The sequence below is a fragment of the Lutra lutra genome, chromosome 7, assembly GCF_902655055.1.
Source record: "Lutra lutra chromosome 7, mLutLut1.2, whole genome shotgun sequence".
Taxonomy (NCBI): Eukaryota; Metazoa; Chordata; class Mammalia; order Carnivora; family Mustelidae; genus Lutra; species Lutra lutra.
The window spans coordinates 148703689-148723609 of NC_062284.1; the positions used below are offsets into that span (position 1 = coordinate 148703689).

General features: G+C 42.0%; 1 gene segment (V, D, J or C); it reads right to left on the reverse strand.

Moving 5' to 3' along the window:
- Nucleotides 1–939: 939 nt before the first annotated feature.
- Nucleotides 940–17938, reverse strand: LOC125104558 (immunoglobulin heavy variable 3-74-like). The segment is given in 3 exon segments: nt 940–1046; nt 17342–17668; nt 17768–17938. Coding segments are annotated over 3 exon segments (480 nt in total).
- Between the last annotated feature and the right edge of the window lie 1983 nt (nt 17939–19921).

Sequence of the window (19921 nt, forward strand, 5' to 3'; positions counted from 1 at the left end):
ATCCAAGCATTTATGCCTTGCTGAGAGGCCTGCCCCACTCTCAGCACGCATGATGGTGAAGGTGGTGATGGTTTTATATACGTGTGTTTGTGTGTGTGTGTGTGTGTGTGCGCTTCAGACTCCACTTTCACACCATGTATGGCTGAGTGTCCCTCTGCTTTCCCAGACCATCACTATATTGATGCTGTGAGCATGGTTCAAGACAGTGACCCTAATATGGGTCCTCTTCCATTGATTTTCATTGTCAATGCCTCTGTAGCCTTATGTCCAGCATGGACGTTCCTTCTAGCAAGTTTGCACTGTGAGCTGTGTGGAGCTGAGATGCATACTGAGTGCTGCTAGGATTCCTGTAAAGGATCAGTTCATGAGCACCAGAATATTTGTAATCCATTGGTACTTAGTAATGGAAATAAACAATGTAACTGACTCTGTATTTTGTGTATTTATATCTTTTTTTAAAAATTTTGTGTAGTTGTTTTCCCATTAGAACAAATTTTCTAAGTCAGAGAATTAAGAAGTAAGCACAGAATCATGTGTTCAAAGAGTCTTCCTGTGGGGAACTGCTCTATGGAGAGGAAGCCCCAGACCCTGACAGGAAGCCTGCTCATAACCACCATCTGCAGCTGCTCCTGGTGCTTAAAGACAGAATTGGTGAGTGGTGTGCACCCTCTGGTGGTACAAATCCCATCCTACAGTGAGGTTTGTCTGGGCTCACACTGAGGTCCCCTCACTGTGTCTCTTGCACAGTTATACACGGCTGTGTCCTCAGCTCTCAGGCTGTTCATCTGCAGATACAGCGTGTTCTTGCTGTTTTCTCTGGGGATGGTGAATTGGCCCTTCGTAAAATCTGCGTAGCTTGCACTACTTCCATCATTGCTAGTATCTATGACCCACTATAGCCCTTTCCCTGGAGTTTGGTGGACCCAGTTCATGAAGTAGCTACTGAAGGTGAATCCAGAGGCTGCACAGGAAAGTCTCAGGGACCAGCCCCCCGGTCTTCACCAGGTCTCCCCCAGACTCCACCAGCCGCACCTTGCACTGGACACCTGCAGACAGAAGACATCCTAGTCAGAAAACTGTCACGTACCCACTGTTTCTCTCACACACATACACTTGCATACTTAATTCTTACTTATTACTATTACTACTTAATTCATACTTAATACTATTATTCTCCATAAATTACCTTTTAAAAGAACACAAAGGATTTGTTAACAGTTTCCTTTGTTGTGGAAAAGCTTTTGCTCTTGATGAAATCCCAATAGTTCATTTTTGCCCTTGCTTCCATGCCTTTGGCGATGTCCCTAGGAAGAAGTTGGTATGGCTGAGGACGAAGAGGTTGCTGCCTGTGTTCTCCTTAAGGATATTGATGGATTCCTTTCTCACATTGAGGTCCTTCATCCATTTTGAGTCTATTTTCTTGTGTGGTGTAAGGAAATGGTCTAATTTCATTTTTCTACATGAGGCTGTCCAATTTTCCCAACACCATTTGTTGAAGAGACTGTCTTTTTTCCATTGGACATTCCTTCCTGCTTTGTCCAAGATGAGTTGACCATAGAGTTGAGGGTCTATTTCTGGGCTCTCTATTCTGTTCCATTGATCTATGTGTCTGTTTTTGTGCCAGTACCATGCTGTCTTGATGATGACAGCTTTGTAATAGAGCTTGAAGTCCGGAATTGTGATGCCACCAACTTTGGCTTTCTTTTTCAATATTGCTTTGGCTATTCGAGGTCTTTTCTGGTTCCATATAAATTTAAGGATTATTTGTTCCATTTCTTTGAAAAAAAAAATGGATTAGATTTTGATAGGGATTGCATTAAATGTGTAGATTGCTTTAGGTAGTATAGATATTTTCACAATATTTGTTCTTCCAACCCATAAGCATGGAACATTTTTCCATTTCTTTGTTTCTTCCTCAAAGACAACTGACAGAATGGGAGAAGATATTTGCAAACAACATATCAGATAAAGGACTAGTATCCAAAATCTATAAAGGGCTCAACAAACTCAACACCCAAAGAAAAAATAATCCAATCAAGAAATGGAATAATATTCCATTATATTCCATATAATATCATGCTTAGTGAAATAAGCCAATCAGAGAAAGACAATGATCATATATGATCTCCCTGATGTGAGGAAGTTGAGAGGCAATGTGGGGGGCTTGGGGAGTAGGAAAAGAATAAATGAAACAAGATGGGATTGGGAGGGAGACAAACCATAAGAGACTCTTAACCTCACAAAAGAAACTGAGGGTTGCTGGGGGGAGGACAGTCGGGAGAAGGTGGTGGGGTTATGGACATTGGGGAGGGTATGTGCTATGGTGAGGCTGTGAAAAGTGTAAACCTGGTGAATCACAGACCTGTACCCCTGGAGATAAAAATACATTATATGTTTATAAAAAATTAAAAAAAATAATTTTTTTAAAAATAAAAGAACAAAAAGGTAAACCCAGCCAAGCACAAACTCCATGATGAGTTGTCTGTGTTCTGTCCTAATCACTGAATCTGAACACTTGGGAATCCCGGGGTGGGGCTCCTCTCCCAGCTGCAGGTTTCTGGCTGTGATGTTTTAATCAGCAAAGGGAGGGCCCTATATGCATGTCTTCTGACTATATAGCCAGCTCCAGGTTAAGATTCCATCCTTTACTAGTTAAAGAAAGCAAAGATTGCATTACGTTTGAAGATCACTTTGTTTAGATGGCACTGTGACTAGAGGAAGTTTTCTAATCTGTGAACACAGTTATCTTTCCATTTCTGTATGCACTTTTAAAAGTCTTTCATCAATGTACGGCATTTTTAGTGTACAGTATCTGAACTCCTTATTGAATGTTAACCCAAAATATTTTATTTCCTGTGTCAGTGTAAATAGAATGATTTTATTAATTTCTTTTTTTTTTTAAGATATTTGTTGTCATTGTGTGGAGACATAGCTTTATTTTGTATGTTGATTTGGTATCCTGGAGTTTCCCAGATATCGTTGTTTAGTTCAAAGATTTTTGTCTCTCTCTGTGTGGCATTTGTAGTGTTTGATTGTGTATAAGAACATGTCATATGTGGGGACTCCTGGGTGGCTCCATAATTAAGCCTCTGTCTCCAGCTCAGGTCATGATCCCAGGGTGCTGGGATCGAGTCCAACAACAGGTTCCTTGCTCAGCAGGGACCCTTCTTCTTCCTCTGCCTGTTTTTTTCCCTGCTTGTACTAGCTCTCTTGTTCTCTCTTTCTCTCTATCTCTGACAAATAAATAAATTAAATCTTTAAAAAATACACATATCATATGCAAACAAAGAATTTTTCTTCCTGTTACTGATTTCAATATATTTATTTTTTTATTGGCTAATTTCTCTGGGTAGGTCTTCCAGTTGTCAATGTAGAAGACATTCCCTTCTTATCTTCTGGGTTCTTTGTTGGGTCTAAATATTCAGTAGCTGCAGGACAGATGTAAGGGGAAAATGAATTTCATTTTGCACATGCATCAGATCCCTAAAATATGAACTCAGAAAATGACCGAAGTAGACAGCACTTGTGCCACTTAGATAACAAAAGATTGGGTTTGCAAAGATTTAAGGCAAAGATTTGGGTTAGTAAATTAGTGAAGAACCAACAAGGTTTGTTTGTATAGTCTTCTGGGCCCTAAGTTCCATATTCTGGTGCTGAGGATGGTTCTCCCCTCCTGGTACAGGGAAGGGAACTTTCCCACAGGAGATTGATTTCCTGCTGTCAGGAGGACAAAGGAGGCTCAGAATGTCCTTCCACTGGCAGGTTCTCAAGTGACTTTAGTTCACAGTAACTCAGGGACCAGATGACATATTTGGAATTGCACATCTTATTCTCCTTCATGATACCATGTTGAATACTCATGGTAGGAGTGAGCATCCTTGCTTGTCTCCTGACGTGACAGGAAAGGCTTCAGGTTCTCACTGTTTAATATGATGTAAAGTGTAGGTTTTTCATCTATAGCCATGATCATGTGGAGGTAATTTCCATCTGTTCCTCAATTGTTGAGGTACTTTAATGAACATGTGTTGAAATTTCTCAGATAGTTTTAGGCATCAGCAGAGAGCATTATATAGATCCAATCCTTCCCTGTCTTAATGCAGAGTGTCCCATTTATTGATCTGTGTATGTTGAGTGATCTTTGTTTCTGAAGGACGATTCCACTAGGTCATCATGTATGATCTTTCAATGTACTTTGCATTCAGTATGCCTGGATTTTTACAGGCCTGTTCATGTGAGATATTGGCCTGAGTTTTCAGGTCTTGAGGAGTCCTTGCCTGGCTTTGTTGTCGGTGTCATGCTGGCTTGATAGAATGAATTTGGACATATTACTTTCCTTCAGTTTTTTTGGGAAGAGACTGAGAAATATTGGCCTTTATTCTTGTTTAAATATTTATTGTAATTCATAGGAAAAACAATCTCATCCTGGACTGGTTTCTTTGTCTGTTCATTTGCTTTTGATTTGTCTCAACTATAGAGAACTGAGGGTTGCTAGAGGAGATGTGGATAGGGAAATGGGGTAACAGGGTGATGGGCATTAGGGAGGACATATCATGTAATGAGCACTGGATGTTATACACAACTAATGAATCAGTAAATACCACCCCTCAAATTAATAATTCACTGTATGCTAACTAGCTTGAATTTAAATAAATAAAATAAATTAAAAAAAAAGAAAAGAAAACAAAGGGGAACAAACATCATGACATTTGCTCAGCTATGGTTTAATTGTTATAAAAGTGAAATCACAGGAAACAAGAGCAAAGACAGACAGGTGGGACAACATCAAACTACAAAGTATGCAGAAAAATTTTGGCAGCGCAAGAAGGCAGACTATGAAATGGGAGACAGTGCTCAACCAAATATTGAGAAGGAGTTAACATTCCAAATACAGAAGGGACTCCTTAACCTCAACAGAAACTATCAAAAACACATTAATAAAAATTAACAAATCACAAGATTAAAAGTTCGGACAAGGATGGGGCATCTGAATGACTCAGTAGATTATGAGTCCAACTTTTGATTTCTGATCAGGTAATGACAAAAGTCCTGGATTGAGCTCTGTCACAGGCTCTGTGTTCATTGGGAATCTATTGGACATTTTCTCTCTTCTTCTCCATCTGCTCCTCTTCTCATTTTTTCTTTCTTTCATATATATTTCAAAAAATTTGGGCCAAGGTCTTCCATATTCATTTCTCTATAGAAGATAAAAAAAAATGGTGGCTGCTGGGTGACTCAGTTTATTAATTATCTGCCTTCAGCTCAAATTACAACCTGGAATTGAGTCCCACATTGGCTCTGCCATCACCTAGGAATCTGTTTCTCCCTCTCTTTCTGCCCTTCTGTGCACTTGATGAAATTCTGTCTGTCCCTCATATAAAAAATCTTAGGAAAAGAATACAAGCAAATGTCTATCAGTGATCAACATCACTAATCATCAGCGAAACCCAACCCTACACCAGTGAGAAAGCACCCCACAGCTCTTAACAAGTCTGTGAAAAAAAAAAAAAAGAAAATGAGAATGGACCAAGTGTTGGTGATGATGTGGAAAAAGCAAACCCTGGAATACACTTTTTAAAAAATTTTTCAGTGTTCCAAGATTCATTGTTTATGCTCCACACACAGTGCTCCATGTAATATGTGCCCTCCTTAATTCCCACCACCAGACTCACCTAACCCTCAATCCCCTCCCTCCAAAACCCTCAGTTTCTTTCTCAGAGCCCACAGTCTCTCATGGTTCAACTCCCCCTCCGATATCCCACAATTCAGTGATCCTTTCCTTTTTCAAATATCCTCCATGTTATTCCTTATGCTCCACAAGTAAGTGAAACCGCATAATTGACTCTCTCTGCTTGACTTATTTCCTCAGCATAATCTCCTCCAGTCCCGTCCATGTTGCTACAAAAGTTGGATATTCATCCTTTCTGATGGAGGCAAAACACTCCATAGTGTATATGGACCACATCTTCCTTATCCATTCGTCCATTGAAGGGCATTTTGGCTCTTTCCTCAGCTTGGTGACTGTGGACATTGCTGCTATAAACATTGGGGTACAGACGGCCCTTTTACTAACTACAACTGCATCTTTGGGATAAATATCCCCAAACTACTAGAACTCATACAGCAATTCAGTAACGTGGGGGGATACAAAGTCAATGTACAGAAATCAGTGGCTTTCTTATACACTAACTATGAAAGTACAGAAAGGGACATTAAAGAATAGATTCCATTTACTATAGCACCAAGAACTATAAGATGCCTGGGAATAAACTTAACCAAAGAGGTAAAGGATCTGTACTTGAGAAACTACAGAACACTCATGAAAGAAATTGAAGACACAAAAATGGAAAAGCATTCCATGTTCATAGATCAGAAGAATAAGCATTGTTAAAATGTCTTTACTGTCTGAACAATCTATACTTTCCTTGCCATCCCAATGAAAATTCCACCAGCATTTTTCAACGAGCTGGAACAAACAATCCTAAAATTTGTATGGAACGAGAAGGGACCCCAAATTGCTAAGGAAATGTTGAAAAATTTTAAAAAGGACTGTGGGTATCTTGTTGCCTGATTTCAAGCTTTACTATAAAGCTGTGGTCACGTGGAATACTCTTGATGAGAGTACCACATAGTTTAGTTACTATGGAAAGCAGCGTGATGAACACAAACCACTCAACAGAGTGCCAAGTCTTTTCCTGTATGACTGATTTCACTTCCAGCTGAGAGTGAGGAAGATCTTGACATCAAATTGTGGGGAGCGGGGGTAGCATGAGACAGATGGACTCATTGGAGGTGACCTAATCGATTCCTGCTGTCCTGCAGGAGAGAGGCAGAGGTGGAGATACTGGAGTGGACAGCTACTGTGAGAGCACATGTTAGGCCCTGGTCTCAGGAACTCTTCACTTCGAGGAGCCCAAGGTGGGTTGGTTCAGTTTGTGCAGACTCTGTACATCAGGACATTGTTGACAGTAGGACAGCATGCAGCCTGATGCAGAAGAGCTCATTATATGGGTATGCAGAAGCAAGACGTAAAGAAGCCCAACCAAACCACTCTCAGCCAGCATGCCCTCTGTGAATGCCGTGAGCTACATGGCCTATGTTCTCTTTGAGAGTGCCGACCTTCACTCAGTGTCATGTCCTTGAGTTTCCCCTCGGTTGATGAGTGTATCACTAGTGTGACTTGTAGTCATAGAATAGTGTTCCATTGAAGGATGTTTTCTACTTGCGTTATTCTTTTAAATTTAGAAAGACTTTTGTAGAGTTCTTAGCCTCAAACACAAATAAAAATGCTATGAATATCCACATGTCATTTTTGTGTGAACATGGGATTTCGTTTTCCTGGAGCAAACACACATGGGTTGGATTTCCAAGTCACACATGACCTGTATCCATCTTTTTTCTAAAGAAGATTTTATTTATTTATTTGACAGAGAGATAGAGACCACAAGTAAGCAGAGAGGCAGGCAGAGAGAGAGGAGAAAGCAGGCTCCCTTCTGAGAAAATATCCCAATGCGAAGCTCGAACCCAGGAACCTGAGATCATAACCTGAGCCGAAGGCACAGGCTAAACCCACTGAGCCACACAGAAACTCTCCTCTATACACATTTAACTTCATAGGAAACAGCCAAATATTTTTCGAGAGCTGCTGTTTCATTGTTCATTCCACCTTGCAAGATTTGAGGCCCCAAGTGTGATACATGCTCACCAAGATGGTATGGTCAGTGCCTCCTTCACACCTGAGCCACTGTAATGAGGGCAGAGTGGATCTCATTGTGGCCTTCTCTTGGATTTCCCTGATAATCCATGGTGAGAAGTGTCCTCTCTTGCACTTAATTAACATTTCTATACCATCCTGGATGCAATGTCTACACAAGGCTGTGCCTGTTTTACAGATGGTGGTTGCCGATCTTTCCATTGTACTTCCACAGTTCTTAGTATATTCTGGAGGCAAGTCCTTTGTTGCTTATCCAAATTTTGCATATTGTCCCTTAGCCCATAACTGTCTTTCCTTATCTTGATTGTCATGAGGCAGAAGAAAGTATTTGATTTTTACAAAGTCTATTTATAATATATGTTTTTATAGACCTGGTCTTTAAACTATAACTTTTTGTTTTCGTGTATATTGATTGCCTGTGAATAGTTTCTTGATATACAATTGACAGAAAAGTCTTGTGTCTTTCTGGTCTCTCTCAGTTTTGTCTTGTTATGTAATGGGTATTTGTAACTCAGTCTTTTGTTGTTTCCTTTCAAATATATAGAATCTGGAAATTCATTTTCATGGTGTAGATATTATAAACCATAGACAATTCTGTTCTCATGCTCAGACTTGAACTTGAGGTTTCAGGACAGATGCTGTGCTGTGCCTTTTCCCCCAGTTTGGTCATCAGATTAAAGAGATGTGCTTCTGGTGTCAAACAGAGACATTTACCTTTCCAGGAGTTGGAATTTCTATACAGCCTGTTGCTCTGGAGCTCTCTGCACTCAGCTGAGACCTTGAAGCTAGATGTTTCCTACACAGCCCTCATGTGAGACACTGAAAACTCATTTTGTTTGTCTCAGTGTCTGACACTCCATGATGAGAACACAGTTAGCCGTTTTGCTGTTTCACAAAATAGTTTACTCTCACATGTGTGTCACTATAATTTATCTTTTTCCGTGCAAGACTAGCTCATATCTCTATCTCTAGAATCTTCTGGATTTCTTATCCCCTGACGCTATTCCAACATCAGGCACAGTGTTTTACTAAAGGCATATTTTAATTTAATTTTTATTATGCCGCATTGCGTTCAGGAATCTTTGAATGGGCTGATTTATATGGATGGTTTTTGCCTGCTTGCAAAAAGGGACTGTTGATAATGAATGTCAGGGTACTGGGGTCTTCTCAAAAGAAAAGAAAAAAGAAGTCAGGAATCTGAGTCAGTGAAGTTAGGATAGGAAATTCAGGCCTGGCAGGAAATTCCATCTCTCCACCATTTCCAGTTCTGCAGAAGTAGGGCTCAGTGGAGAGTCTGTGGTAGATCTTGTCAAGGAACCAACTGAGTTCTGTCTCTGTAACCTCCATACATGGTAATAAATGGCTGGTTGGGAAGTTTCCATGCTGGTCATTGTCAGGATCCCCTGATGTTCGGAGGGGTCCTTGGAAATTATAAGTTAGCTCCTCAGAGATAGGTTGTATTACTTAACATTGTCCCAGTAGATGTTGGGATCCACCCCTGTGCCTTCCCGGGGGCTGATGGACCTAGGTTACACCCACATCAGAAGTGCTCAGTAAGAACCCAGAGAAGAGGCCTGTGAGTAATAAGTGTCTCTCTGGGATTCCCTTACCTAGAACCAGAATACTGCAGGAAGACCTGGGATGGAACTCCTGTGAAGAAATAACAAGAAAGCAGTGAAGCCAATTTAAAATGGCGCAGAAATCCTTTTCCCTGTTGGAGCCCTTGACCTGAGCACTCAGAGAAAGTAGAGTCTAGAAGCATGAATGTGGAGCACAGGATTCCTAAGCTGGGACCCAGGAGTCACTGCCTTAGTTACTACCTTAAACCCAGTGCTTACCTTTTCCACTGTAGGGGGTGGATTTGGGAAGACTTGTGTATTTACCAAGGGCCTGACACCTGTGGGGTTACACAAGTCCTTGCAGCATGGGATGGAAGTGAATCTCTCATGGAGTAGCAGTGAGCCCTTTGCTGTGGCTACTCATGTCCAGCTCTCGTTGGGACACCCCCTCTTTCAGAATTGAGAGTAGAGGAGTAGAAGGAGGTGATCATCTTAGCTACAGAGGCAGAGGTGTGAGCCGGCAGAGAACAGGAAGCTATTCCAAGGTTCTTGATCAAGTGTGATTTTTAAAATTTTTATAAATATTTCATTTATTTATTTAACATATATATATATTTATATATATATTTATACATATTTTTACATATATATATATATATATATATATATATATATATATATATACAGAGAGAGAGAGAGAGGGAGAGAGAGAGAGAGCACAAGTAGGCAGAGAGGCAGGCAGAGAGAGATCGGGAATCAGGCCCCCGCTGAGCAGAGAGTCCAATGTGGGGGCTGATTCCAGGACCCCCAAGACCACGATCGGAGCCACAGGCAGAGGCCCAACCCACCGATCCACCCAGGCAGAGAGGGTTGACAATGTTCAGTAATACAGGGTCAATGCACAAGTCATTTTCATAGACTGTGTAAACAGACATGTTCTTGAGCTATGTGCAAGGAGTCTACATTCCCTTAGCAATAGTCCATGGATATGGGGCCTTGATATGCCCAGCTGGCCCTGTGAGACACAGCAGACCACAAGTCTAACCCTACCTCCTCATCAGCCCATGACTGAATAGGGGTGCTGTTTAGCTGTTGTGGAGGGTGCCCTGAGTAGTCGCTGGCTGGCTTCATGTTCACCCCCAACCTCACCCCACACCTACATGGGAGATGGTCCCCTTTCTTGTCAAGTCCTGGAGAATTCCTCCAACCACATTGTCATTAGCACTAGGTAAAACGACATGCAGACACTGGACATTTCTGGAATAGTACCAGCGATACACATGAACATCTACGCTGGCCAATCTAAGCTCCACAAATTTGTGAAAATCAGGAAATCTGAATCTTCAATAAACATGATTATTACCAGTTTTGCAGTGTTGCTGTGGCATGATTTTATGCAACTGCACTGAATCCCTCATGCAACAGAGTCCCACACAGTTTTGACAAAGTTGGAGAGGTACGGTCATTCCCACCTAGGTCTGAACGGGAAGAGAGGACAAGGTGAAAGGTGGCCAATGCTCCCCAGATTCTCTTAGCAGGGAGCATTCCAGTGAAAGCACGCACATTCTCACACTGGCACAGATCGTGAAGAAGGAAAATTGACCCGAGATGCAGATCCATAGACCCAGTGTAGAGTTCTCTACTACAGAGAATCTCAGGCCTCAGAAACTAACTGTTTCCCAGTTGTTCTTAGAAACAACTGTTAATTCCTTTAGTCCCTCTGTGTGATCCGTGCAATGGAAGTGAATCCAACTGATGTTTCTTGTAGGCTGAACCAGACATTTTGGAAACATATAATGTATTTTTGAGTATCATGGGTCCTCAGATTAAGAGGAGAATTTCCGGGCGCCTGGGTGGCTCAGTGGGTTAAGCCGCTGCCTTGGGCTCATGTCATGATCTCAGGGTCCTGGGATCGAGTCCCGCATCGGGCTCTCTGCTCAGCAGGGAGCCTGCTTCCCTCTCTCTCTCTCTCTCTCTCTCTGCCTGCCTCTCTGTCTACTTGTGATCTCTCTCTGTCAAATAAATAAATAAAATCTTAAAAAAAAAAAAAGAGGAGAATTTCCCAGGATGGATTTCCACTCAGAGTGCTGCCTGTATGTGTTTTAGATGATGAGATGTGGGGATTTGGGGTGACGATACTTAGAAGACGTTGAACTGGAGTTTATGCATTTCTAGACTGAGGCTTTGGGGCTGTAGGGATGTGATAAATGTATGGTATACGGGATGCATGTGGAGCTTGGAGTCCTGAGGGTCGAATATGGTGGCCTGATAATGACTAGAAATTGTGAGGGTTCTCTTATAGGATGAATCAGACTTTCCCTTATTTCATTAACACAGAGACCTTAGGATTCAAATATTTCACTGATAAAGGATACCCCTGTGATGAGCACAGCACACCATATAATCTTGTCCATTCACTGTGTCATCCTCCAGAAACATGAAACACTGTCTGTCATCTATACTTAAGTAAAATAACAGAACTTCTTTTCGGGAGAATCTGGGTGGTTCCTAATGTCATGTCAAGTGCTCTTTTGAGAGATAACAGAGGAAGGTTAGGCCCCAGTAGAAGAGTTCAGTCATGTGAGCAGAGATAATCAATGGACTTCTTGCTGGTAGGTTGGAATAAGGTGTCACGGGTCTGAAAATGCAAGGGGTGAAGCTCTGGAAACCCAGAGGAATAGACTCAACCCCAGAGTTCCTGCAGGGGTGTATCCCTCCCAGCACTGAGTGTAGACCAGTGGATTTGATTTCTTGTAGACCTCCAAGCAGTAGGACATCAAACATGTGTAGGCCTGAGCCCTGTGTGTGGTACCAGGATCCAGTGATCACAAGAAATACTGCAGGGCAGGTAGCGAGTCTTACAAACATCTCCCCCTGCCACTCCTATTCTGTGGAACTATCCCAGGGACAGTGACCCTTTCTGGCAGCAGTCCATGGGGAGGAGCCTCTGCAGAAACTCAGCACTGAAAGGGGGACTACAAGGATGAGGAGCTACTGTAGAATGAGCTTGAACTTGGCACATCTCTTAGACCATGACTTGTGACCATGAGTTCATGAGTCTCCTACCAGAACATACTGTGTGTGATGCTCAAATGGAGTTGGGGCATAGACATTCATCCATAGAAATCCCTCCATTTCATATCATTTCTTTTCACCAAGCACTTTTAAATTTTTTTAATGTTTTTTATTTCTATTCAGCGTAACTGTATTCATTGTTTTTGCACCACAGCCAGTGCTCCATGCAATCCGTGCCCTCTCCAATACCCACTACCTGGTTCCCCCAACCTCCCACCCCCAGCCCCTTCAAAACCCTCAGATTGTTTTTCAGAGTCCATAGTCTCTCATGGTTCAACTCCCCTTCCAATTTCCCCCAACTCCCTTCTCCTCTAAACTCCCCTTGTCCTCCATGTTATTTGTTATGCTCCACCAATAAGTGAAACCATATGATAATTGACTCTCTCTGCGTGACTTATTTCACTCAGCATAATCTCTTCCAGTCCCGTCCATGTTGCTACAAAAGTTGGGTTTTCATCCTTTCTGATGGAGGCATAATACTCCATAGTGTATATGGACCACATATTCCTTATCCATTCATCCGTTGAAGGGCATCTTGGCTCTTTCCACAGTTTGGTGACCCTGGCCAATGCTGCTGTAAACATTGGTGTACAGATGGCCCTTCTTTTCACTATACCTGTATCTTTGGGGTAAATACCCAGTAGTGCAATTGCAGGGTCGTAGGGAAGCTCTATTTTAATTTCTTGAGGAATCTCCACACTGTTCTCCAAAGTGGCTGCACCAACTTGCATTCCCACCAACAGTGTAAGAGGGTTCCCCTTTCTCCACATCCCCTCCAACACATGTTGTTTCCTGTCTTTCTAATTTTTGCCATTCTAAGTGGTGTAAGGTGGTATCTCAATGTGGTTTTAATTTGAATCTCCCTGATGGCTAGTGATGATGATCATTTTTTCATGTGTCTGATAGCCATTTGTATGTCTTCACTGGAAAAGTGTCTGTTCATGTCTTCTGCCCATTTATTTATATGACTTTCTGTTTTGTGTGTGTTGAGTTTTACAAGTTCTTTATAGATCCTGGATATCAACATTTTGTCTGTACTGTCATCTGTGAATATTTTCTCTCATTCCGTGTGTTGCATCTTTGTTTTGTTGACTGTTTCCTTTGCTGTGCAGAAGCTTGTTATCTTGATGAAGTCCCAAAAGTTCATTTTTGCTTTTGTTTCCTTTGCTTTTGGAGACATATCTTGAAAGAAGTTGCTGTGGTTGATATCGAAGAGGTTACTGCCTATGTTCTACTCTAGGATTCTGATGGATTACTGTCTCACGTTGAGAGCTTTATTCAATCTCGAGTTTATCTTTGTGTATGGTATAACAGAATGGTCGAGTTTCATTTTTCTACATATAACTGTCTAATTTTCCCAGCACTATTTATTGAAGAGACTTTTTTTTCCACCGTATATTTTTTCCTGTTTTGTCGAAGATTATTTGACCATAGAGTTGTGGATCCAAATCTGGGCTCTCTACTCTGTTGCACTGGTCTATGTGTCTGTTTTCATGCCAGTACCTTGCTGTCTTGGTTATCACAGCTTTGTAGTAAAGGTTGAAATCAGGTAATGTGATGCCCCCAGTTTTATTTTTGTTTTTCAACATTTCCTTAGTGATACGGGGTCTCTTCTGATTCCATACAAATATTTGGATTATTTGCTCCAGCTCTTTGAAAAATACCAGTGGAATTTTGATCAGAATGGCATTAAAAGTATAGGTTGCTCTAGGCAGTATAGACATTTTCACAATGTTTATTCTTCCAATCCATGAGCATGGAATGAACTGCTATCTTTTTGTGTCTTCTTCAATTTCTTTCATGAGTGTTCTGTAGTTCCTTGAGTACAGATCCTTTACATCTTTGGTTAGGTTTATTCCCAGGTATCTTATGGTTCTTGGCTCTATAGTAAATGGAATCAATTCTCTAATTTCCCTCTCTGTGTTTTCATTGTTAGTGTATATGAAAGCAACTGATATCTGTACATTGACTTTGTATCCTGTCACATTGCTGAATTGCTGTAGGAGTTCAAGTAATGTGGGGGTGGAGTTTGTGGGTTCTCCATATAAAGTATCATGTCATCTGTGAAGAGAGAGAGTTTGACTTCCTCATTGCCAATTTTGATACCTTTTATTTCTCTTTGTTGTCTGATTGCTGTTGCTAGGACTTCTAATACTATGTTGAACAAGAGTGGTGAGAGTGAGCATCCTTGTCGTGTTCCTGATCTCAACAGGAAGGCTGTGACCTTTTTCCCATTGAGGATGATATATGTTGTGGGATTTTCATAGATAGATTTTATGAAGTTCAGGAATGTTCCCTCTATCCCTATATTTTGAAGCGTTTTATTCAGGAATGGATGCTGGATTTTGTCAAATGCTTTTTCTGCATCAATTGAGAGCGCTATGTGTTTCTTTTCTCTTCTCTTATTGATTTGTTCTATCAGATTGATTGATTGGTTAATGTTGAACCATCCTTGTAACCCAGGGATGAATCCCACCTGGTCATGGTGGATAATCTTTTTAATGTGCTGTTGAATCCTATTTGCCAGGATCTTGCTGAGAATCTTAGCATCCATATTCATCAGTGATATTGGTCTGAAATTCTCATTTTTGGTGTGGTGTTTGCCTGGTCTGGGGATCAGGGTAATGCTGGCTTCAAAAAAAGAGTCTGGAAGTTTTCCTTCTGCTTCAATTTTTTGAAACAGCTTCAGGAGAATAGGTGTTATTTCTTCTTTGAAAGTTTGGTAGAATTCCCCACGGAATCCCTCATGTCCTGGGCTCTTGTTTTTTGGGAGGTTTTTGATCACTGCTTCAATCTCATTACTAGATATCAGTCTATTCAGTTTGTCCATTTCTTTCAGGTTCAATTTTGGGAGTTTAAAGTTTTCCAGGAATGCATCCATTTCATCTAGGTTGCTTAACTTATTGGCATATAACTGTTGATAATAACTTCTGATGATTTTTTCTATTTCCTTGGTGTTAATTTTGATCTCTCCCTTTTCATTCATAATTTTATTAATTTGAGCTTTCTCTCTTTTCTTTTGGATTAGTGTGGAAAATGGTTTATCGATCTTATTGGTTCTTTCAAAAAACCAGCTTCTAGTTTCATTGATACATCCTACTGTATCTCTAGTTTCTATCTCATGGATCTCAGCTCTAATCTTGATTATTTCCCTTCTTGTGTGTGGAGTTGGTTAAATTTGTTGTTTATTCTCCAGTTCTTTAAGGTGTAGAGACAGCTGGTGTGTTCTGGATTTTTCAATTTTTTTGAGGGAATCTTGGATGGGATGTATTTCCCCCTTAGGACCGCCTTTGCATTATCCCATAGGTTTTGGACCGAAGTGTCTTCATTTTCATTGTTTTCCACTAATTGTTTAAGTTCTTCTTTGCTCTCCCGGTTGATCCAAACATTCTTGAGCAGGATGTTCAAGAGAACTCTGTGGTAACACAGGTAAGTGAGAGAGTTTGTGAGGTTCTGCACACCTGGGACTCCTTGTCCAGGTTCATCTGGACCAGTGCATGCAACACAAGGAGAGTCACAGGGGGCAGGTACATTAGAGTAGTAACTGTTTTTAGACATTCCTGAAATGTCTGAGATATACACACAGGATAGTTTTCAATAGACAGAAGACCCCCTAATGTGTTTCCCTCTTCTTGGGACCGGCCATTTCAAGGAGCTTCATGCAGAGGTGAGGACTGGGCCTGACCTTGCTCCAGCTACAAGGGCACAGATTCACCTGAGACACAGAAGATGGATTCCATGCAGACCCCCCTCGGATGTCCCCATTCCTGTGAGTCCTCTGATGTGCGAGTTCAGTACTGGTTTCATGGGAAATCAAGAGAGCAAATCGCCCAGAATTTATTTATGAATTCTCTAGGGGAAATCCTGGCCAGTCGATGGGACAAAAGCAGGGATATGAGAGGAAGTGACAGCATTGTCTCATATAGTAGCTGATATATTATTTTACTTCTGGATCATGGTTTGAGCCATGGATCCCTATTGCAGCCACACTTTAGGGCTCCACCATCACGGTAGACATTCATTATTGAGCCTTTCTCCATCTGGCACTTGGCAAAGATTGGGGAGTGTGACAGTACACCAGTTCCATAGGGCTCAGAGTCCAGGACAGGTTGAGGGAGAAGTCAGAAGAAGGAGAGAGTGAGGTTGGGTGTCATTTCTGATGCATATTCAAAGGACAGCAGAGGGGGGGCAGGGATCTGGGACCTGCCAGCTGGATTTCAGGATTCACATGGATTCCCTGTGTGGAAGCCTGGAAACACATCTCAAACACATTCACCAAGGATGCTTTCATGGACTCTCCCCACCAGAACAGGACCCAGCAGGACAGGGATGGGTTTCCCTCTCTGGTTTGTCATCACACCACTTTCTTGGGGAAATCTGAGAGCCCCTCATAGCAAGTGGGTTGCTTTTCCATCCAGGAAATGGAGCGGTGCCTAGAGAGGGGCAGTTCCTGATCACCTGTGTCTGCCCACATGTATAATGAGCCAGAGGATACACTGGAGCCAGGAGGACAAGAACTGAGTTGGGCAGTCATCCTGGGGGAAGCTCATAAACATGTGGGGACAGTGTGTGCCCCCCTGAGGGCAGAGAACAGGCTTGTAGCATGCAGAGAGCCTGGGCTGTGCAGATATTTCTTAAGGATGATGGGAATTTGCAGCATGTGCTTCTGTGGAGAACGAAAATGGGACATAGAAGAGGTTGATGAAGGGAAGTTTCCCAGAGACTGGTGAGATCTCAGCTATGTGGAGGCAAAGTTATATTCTTGTGGTTGGCTGTATGGAGAACATGAGGTATTAGCGATGGAAGAAAAAAAAAATATCCTTGTGGACAGCTGAGAGTCTAGAGAGGAAATCCCTGATCTCAAAGAAGCCCAACCCCAAAGCATCTGCTCCTGGGTCTGATCTCTGCTGTGGATGCTGAGCACTCTCTTCTGCCCTGAGTGTCCCTGCAGCTCAGCACATCCTGTGTCAACAGGGAGGTTTCTGAACTGGCTCACGCTGAGGGCCCCTCACTGTGTCTTTTGCACAGCAATACACGGTTGTGTCCTTGGCTCTCAGGCCGTTCATCTGCAGAAAAAGTGTATTCTTGCCGTTGTCTCTGGAGATGGTGAATCGGCCCTTCACAGAGTCTGCATAGATTGTGCTACTACCAGTATTGCTAATACGTGCGACCCACTGCAACCCCTTTCCTGGAGACTGGCAGAACCAGTGCATGTAGTAGTTGCTGAAGGTGAATCCAGAGGCTGCACAGGAGAGTCTCAGGGACCCCCCAGGCTTCACCAGGTCTCCCCCAGACTCTACCAGCTGCACCTCACACTGGACACCTGCAGACGGAAGACACCTTGGTCAGGACACTATCACATATCCAGTGTTTTTCTCACTCATATCCACTCACATACTTAATTTTTTTCTCCATAAATTACCTTTTAAAAGAGCAAGAAGGAAAACCCATCCCAGCACAAATTCCATGGTGAGTTGTCTGTATTCTGTCCTGATCACTGAATGAACACCTGGGTATCCCAGGCCTGGGGCTCCTCTCCCAGCTGCAGGATCTTGGCTATGCTGATTAAATCAGCAGAGGAAAGGCCCTATTTGCATGTTCTCTGGCTATGTATTCAGCTTGGGGATCTTGTCTGACAGAGAGGCAGTGACCCACGCAGTTGTGAATACCTTTAATTTAGTGCTAATGAAAATTTTTGAAAAAAATATTTTTTTTATTATATAACTTTCTAGTGTGTATACTTGTATTTGTAAGGTGTCCATGAACATATATGGGGTGATATTGACCCCAGAATCTAGGTCAGTGCACCCCCCCAACAGGATCTGCTGTCCCCCACCCCAAATCATCTGCAGGACAGAATGTCAGGCTATGAGGAATGTGGAACCCCTCCTCTAATGGGGATGGATTGATTTTACTTATATTATACTTTACCATAAATACAGAGAAAATCAGCATCGTGTAGGTGTATTTTCATGTCTTTAACATTTCACTTTCTCTGCGTCCCTCCAGAATCACCTTTGTTATTACCTATAATAAGTTCGCTGTGTATATTCAACACAAGATCAACGGCCCACATACGGTGTGTGTTATATGATAAACACAGGTGTCACAGTCAACTTTATTGAGAGTGAGTACTTAAATTCTCCCTAAAATTTCCAGCATTTCCCCCCTGGAATTCCTTCTTCCCTTTCCCTTATTTACCCTGTCCCCACATAAATACTGTTCTTTCTCATAACACTTTATACTAGCTTTAATTTTGTAGAATTCATAAATGGGTCATTGTACTCTATGTACTTTCTATGTAGGGCATCTTTGCCCCAGAATCAACCCTTGTGGATACAGCCATATTGCTGTCTGTATCAGGAATCACTGGTTTTAATGACTGACAGCTCTGAAGGCCAGCAGTTGGAATCACCAGCTGGAGGAAGATCTGAAAGAGCAGAAAAAAGCCACTTGCTTCAAGCCTCATCCACACACCCTCTTGACCCAGGAGTTCTTTGTTCCAAAAAAGAGAAGAACTCCCTTGTTGTTCAGGAACCATTTCTGCTGGCTGTGGAGAAGAGAACCAAAGGCAGCAAGAGGTGCACCAGAGAAGGTTGAGTTAGAAGCTCAGAAAGACCTGTCCATGGAAGCTGTGAGGCACCAGGTGGAAGAACAGCATGTGGGGAGCTGTTCTGCTGCAGAAGAATCCTGTGCACAAACAAATCCGACACTCAGGCATCAGGCTGTGGATGTCATGTCAAGTGGCCAGCCTCTGGCTATGCCCATAACTCCCACATTCTCCACTCAGTTCCACTGCTAACCGGTGAGCATCTTCCTCAGAACATGTATACCACCATGGTACTTGTGCACAAGCAGTGGAAACAGAGATGCCTACAATTTTCTTAGTCCTCGAAGATAAGAATTATCTTCGTCACCTCTGCACTGTTGGTTGCTGGTGCAGAATTCATTCAGCCCATGTGGAATAGTGGTTTTCCTGGCTGTTGGTTATGAACTCTATAGTGTTAATAGTGGTTAATAGTGGTTAGACTGGCTGTTGCTTATGAACTCTACTCTTTACATTTACCTGCTCTTGTGTGTGGGGACAGAACAGCATCCATATTCTGCCCAGGCCAATTCTAGGTACCAAGTAAGGTAGTCAACCTATCGGACATTCTTTCCACTAGTTCATGCAGTGAACGTTATGGAGAGGCCATTGTAGTCTCAGTGATGATGACAAAAAAAAAAAAAAAAAAAAAAAAAAAAAAAAAAAAAAAAAAAAAGACATGATTTCCAGACCCTGACCATTCTGAAGACCCACAAATGAATACAAAATGCAGATCCTTTATTCTTTACTCAGAAGTCTAGTGTACAGTTCTATAACTGTTTGTGTACTTCACTAATATTTATTTGGTTCTAACTGCACAAAGTGTAGGCCTGCCTGGTCTCTGTGATTACAGCAATGAACAGAAATAGAAGAACTTGCCTTCATGGGCCTTACCTTTGAGGAGGGAAGACAGACCATAAACCAGCAACAATCCTCTCTTTCTCCATATGGTAAAGGATTCTCTGACTGACTCTGGTGCGGAGAGTAGTT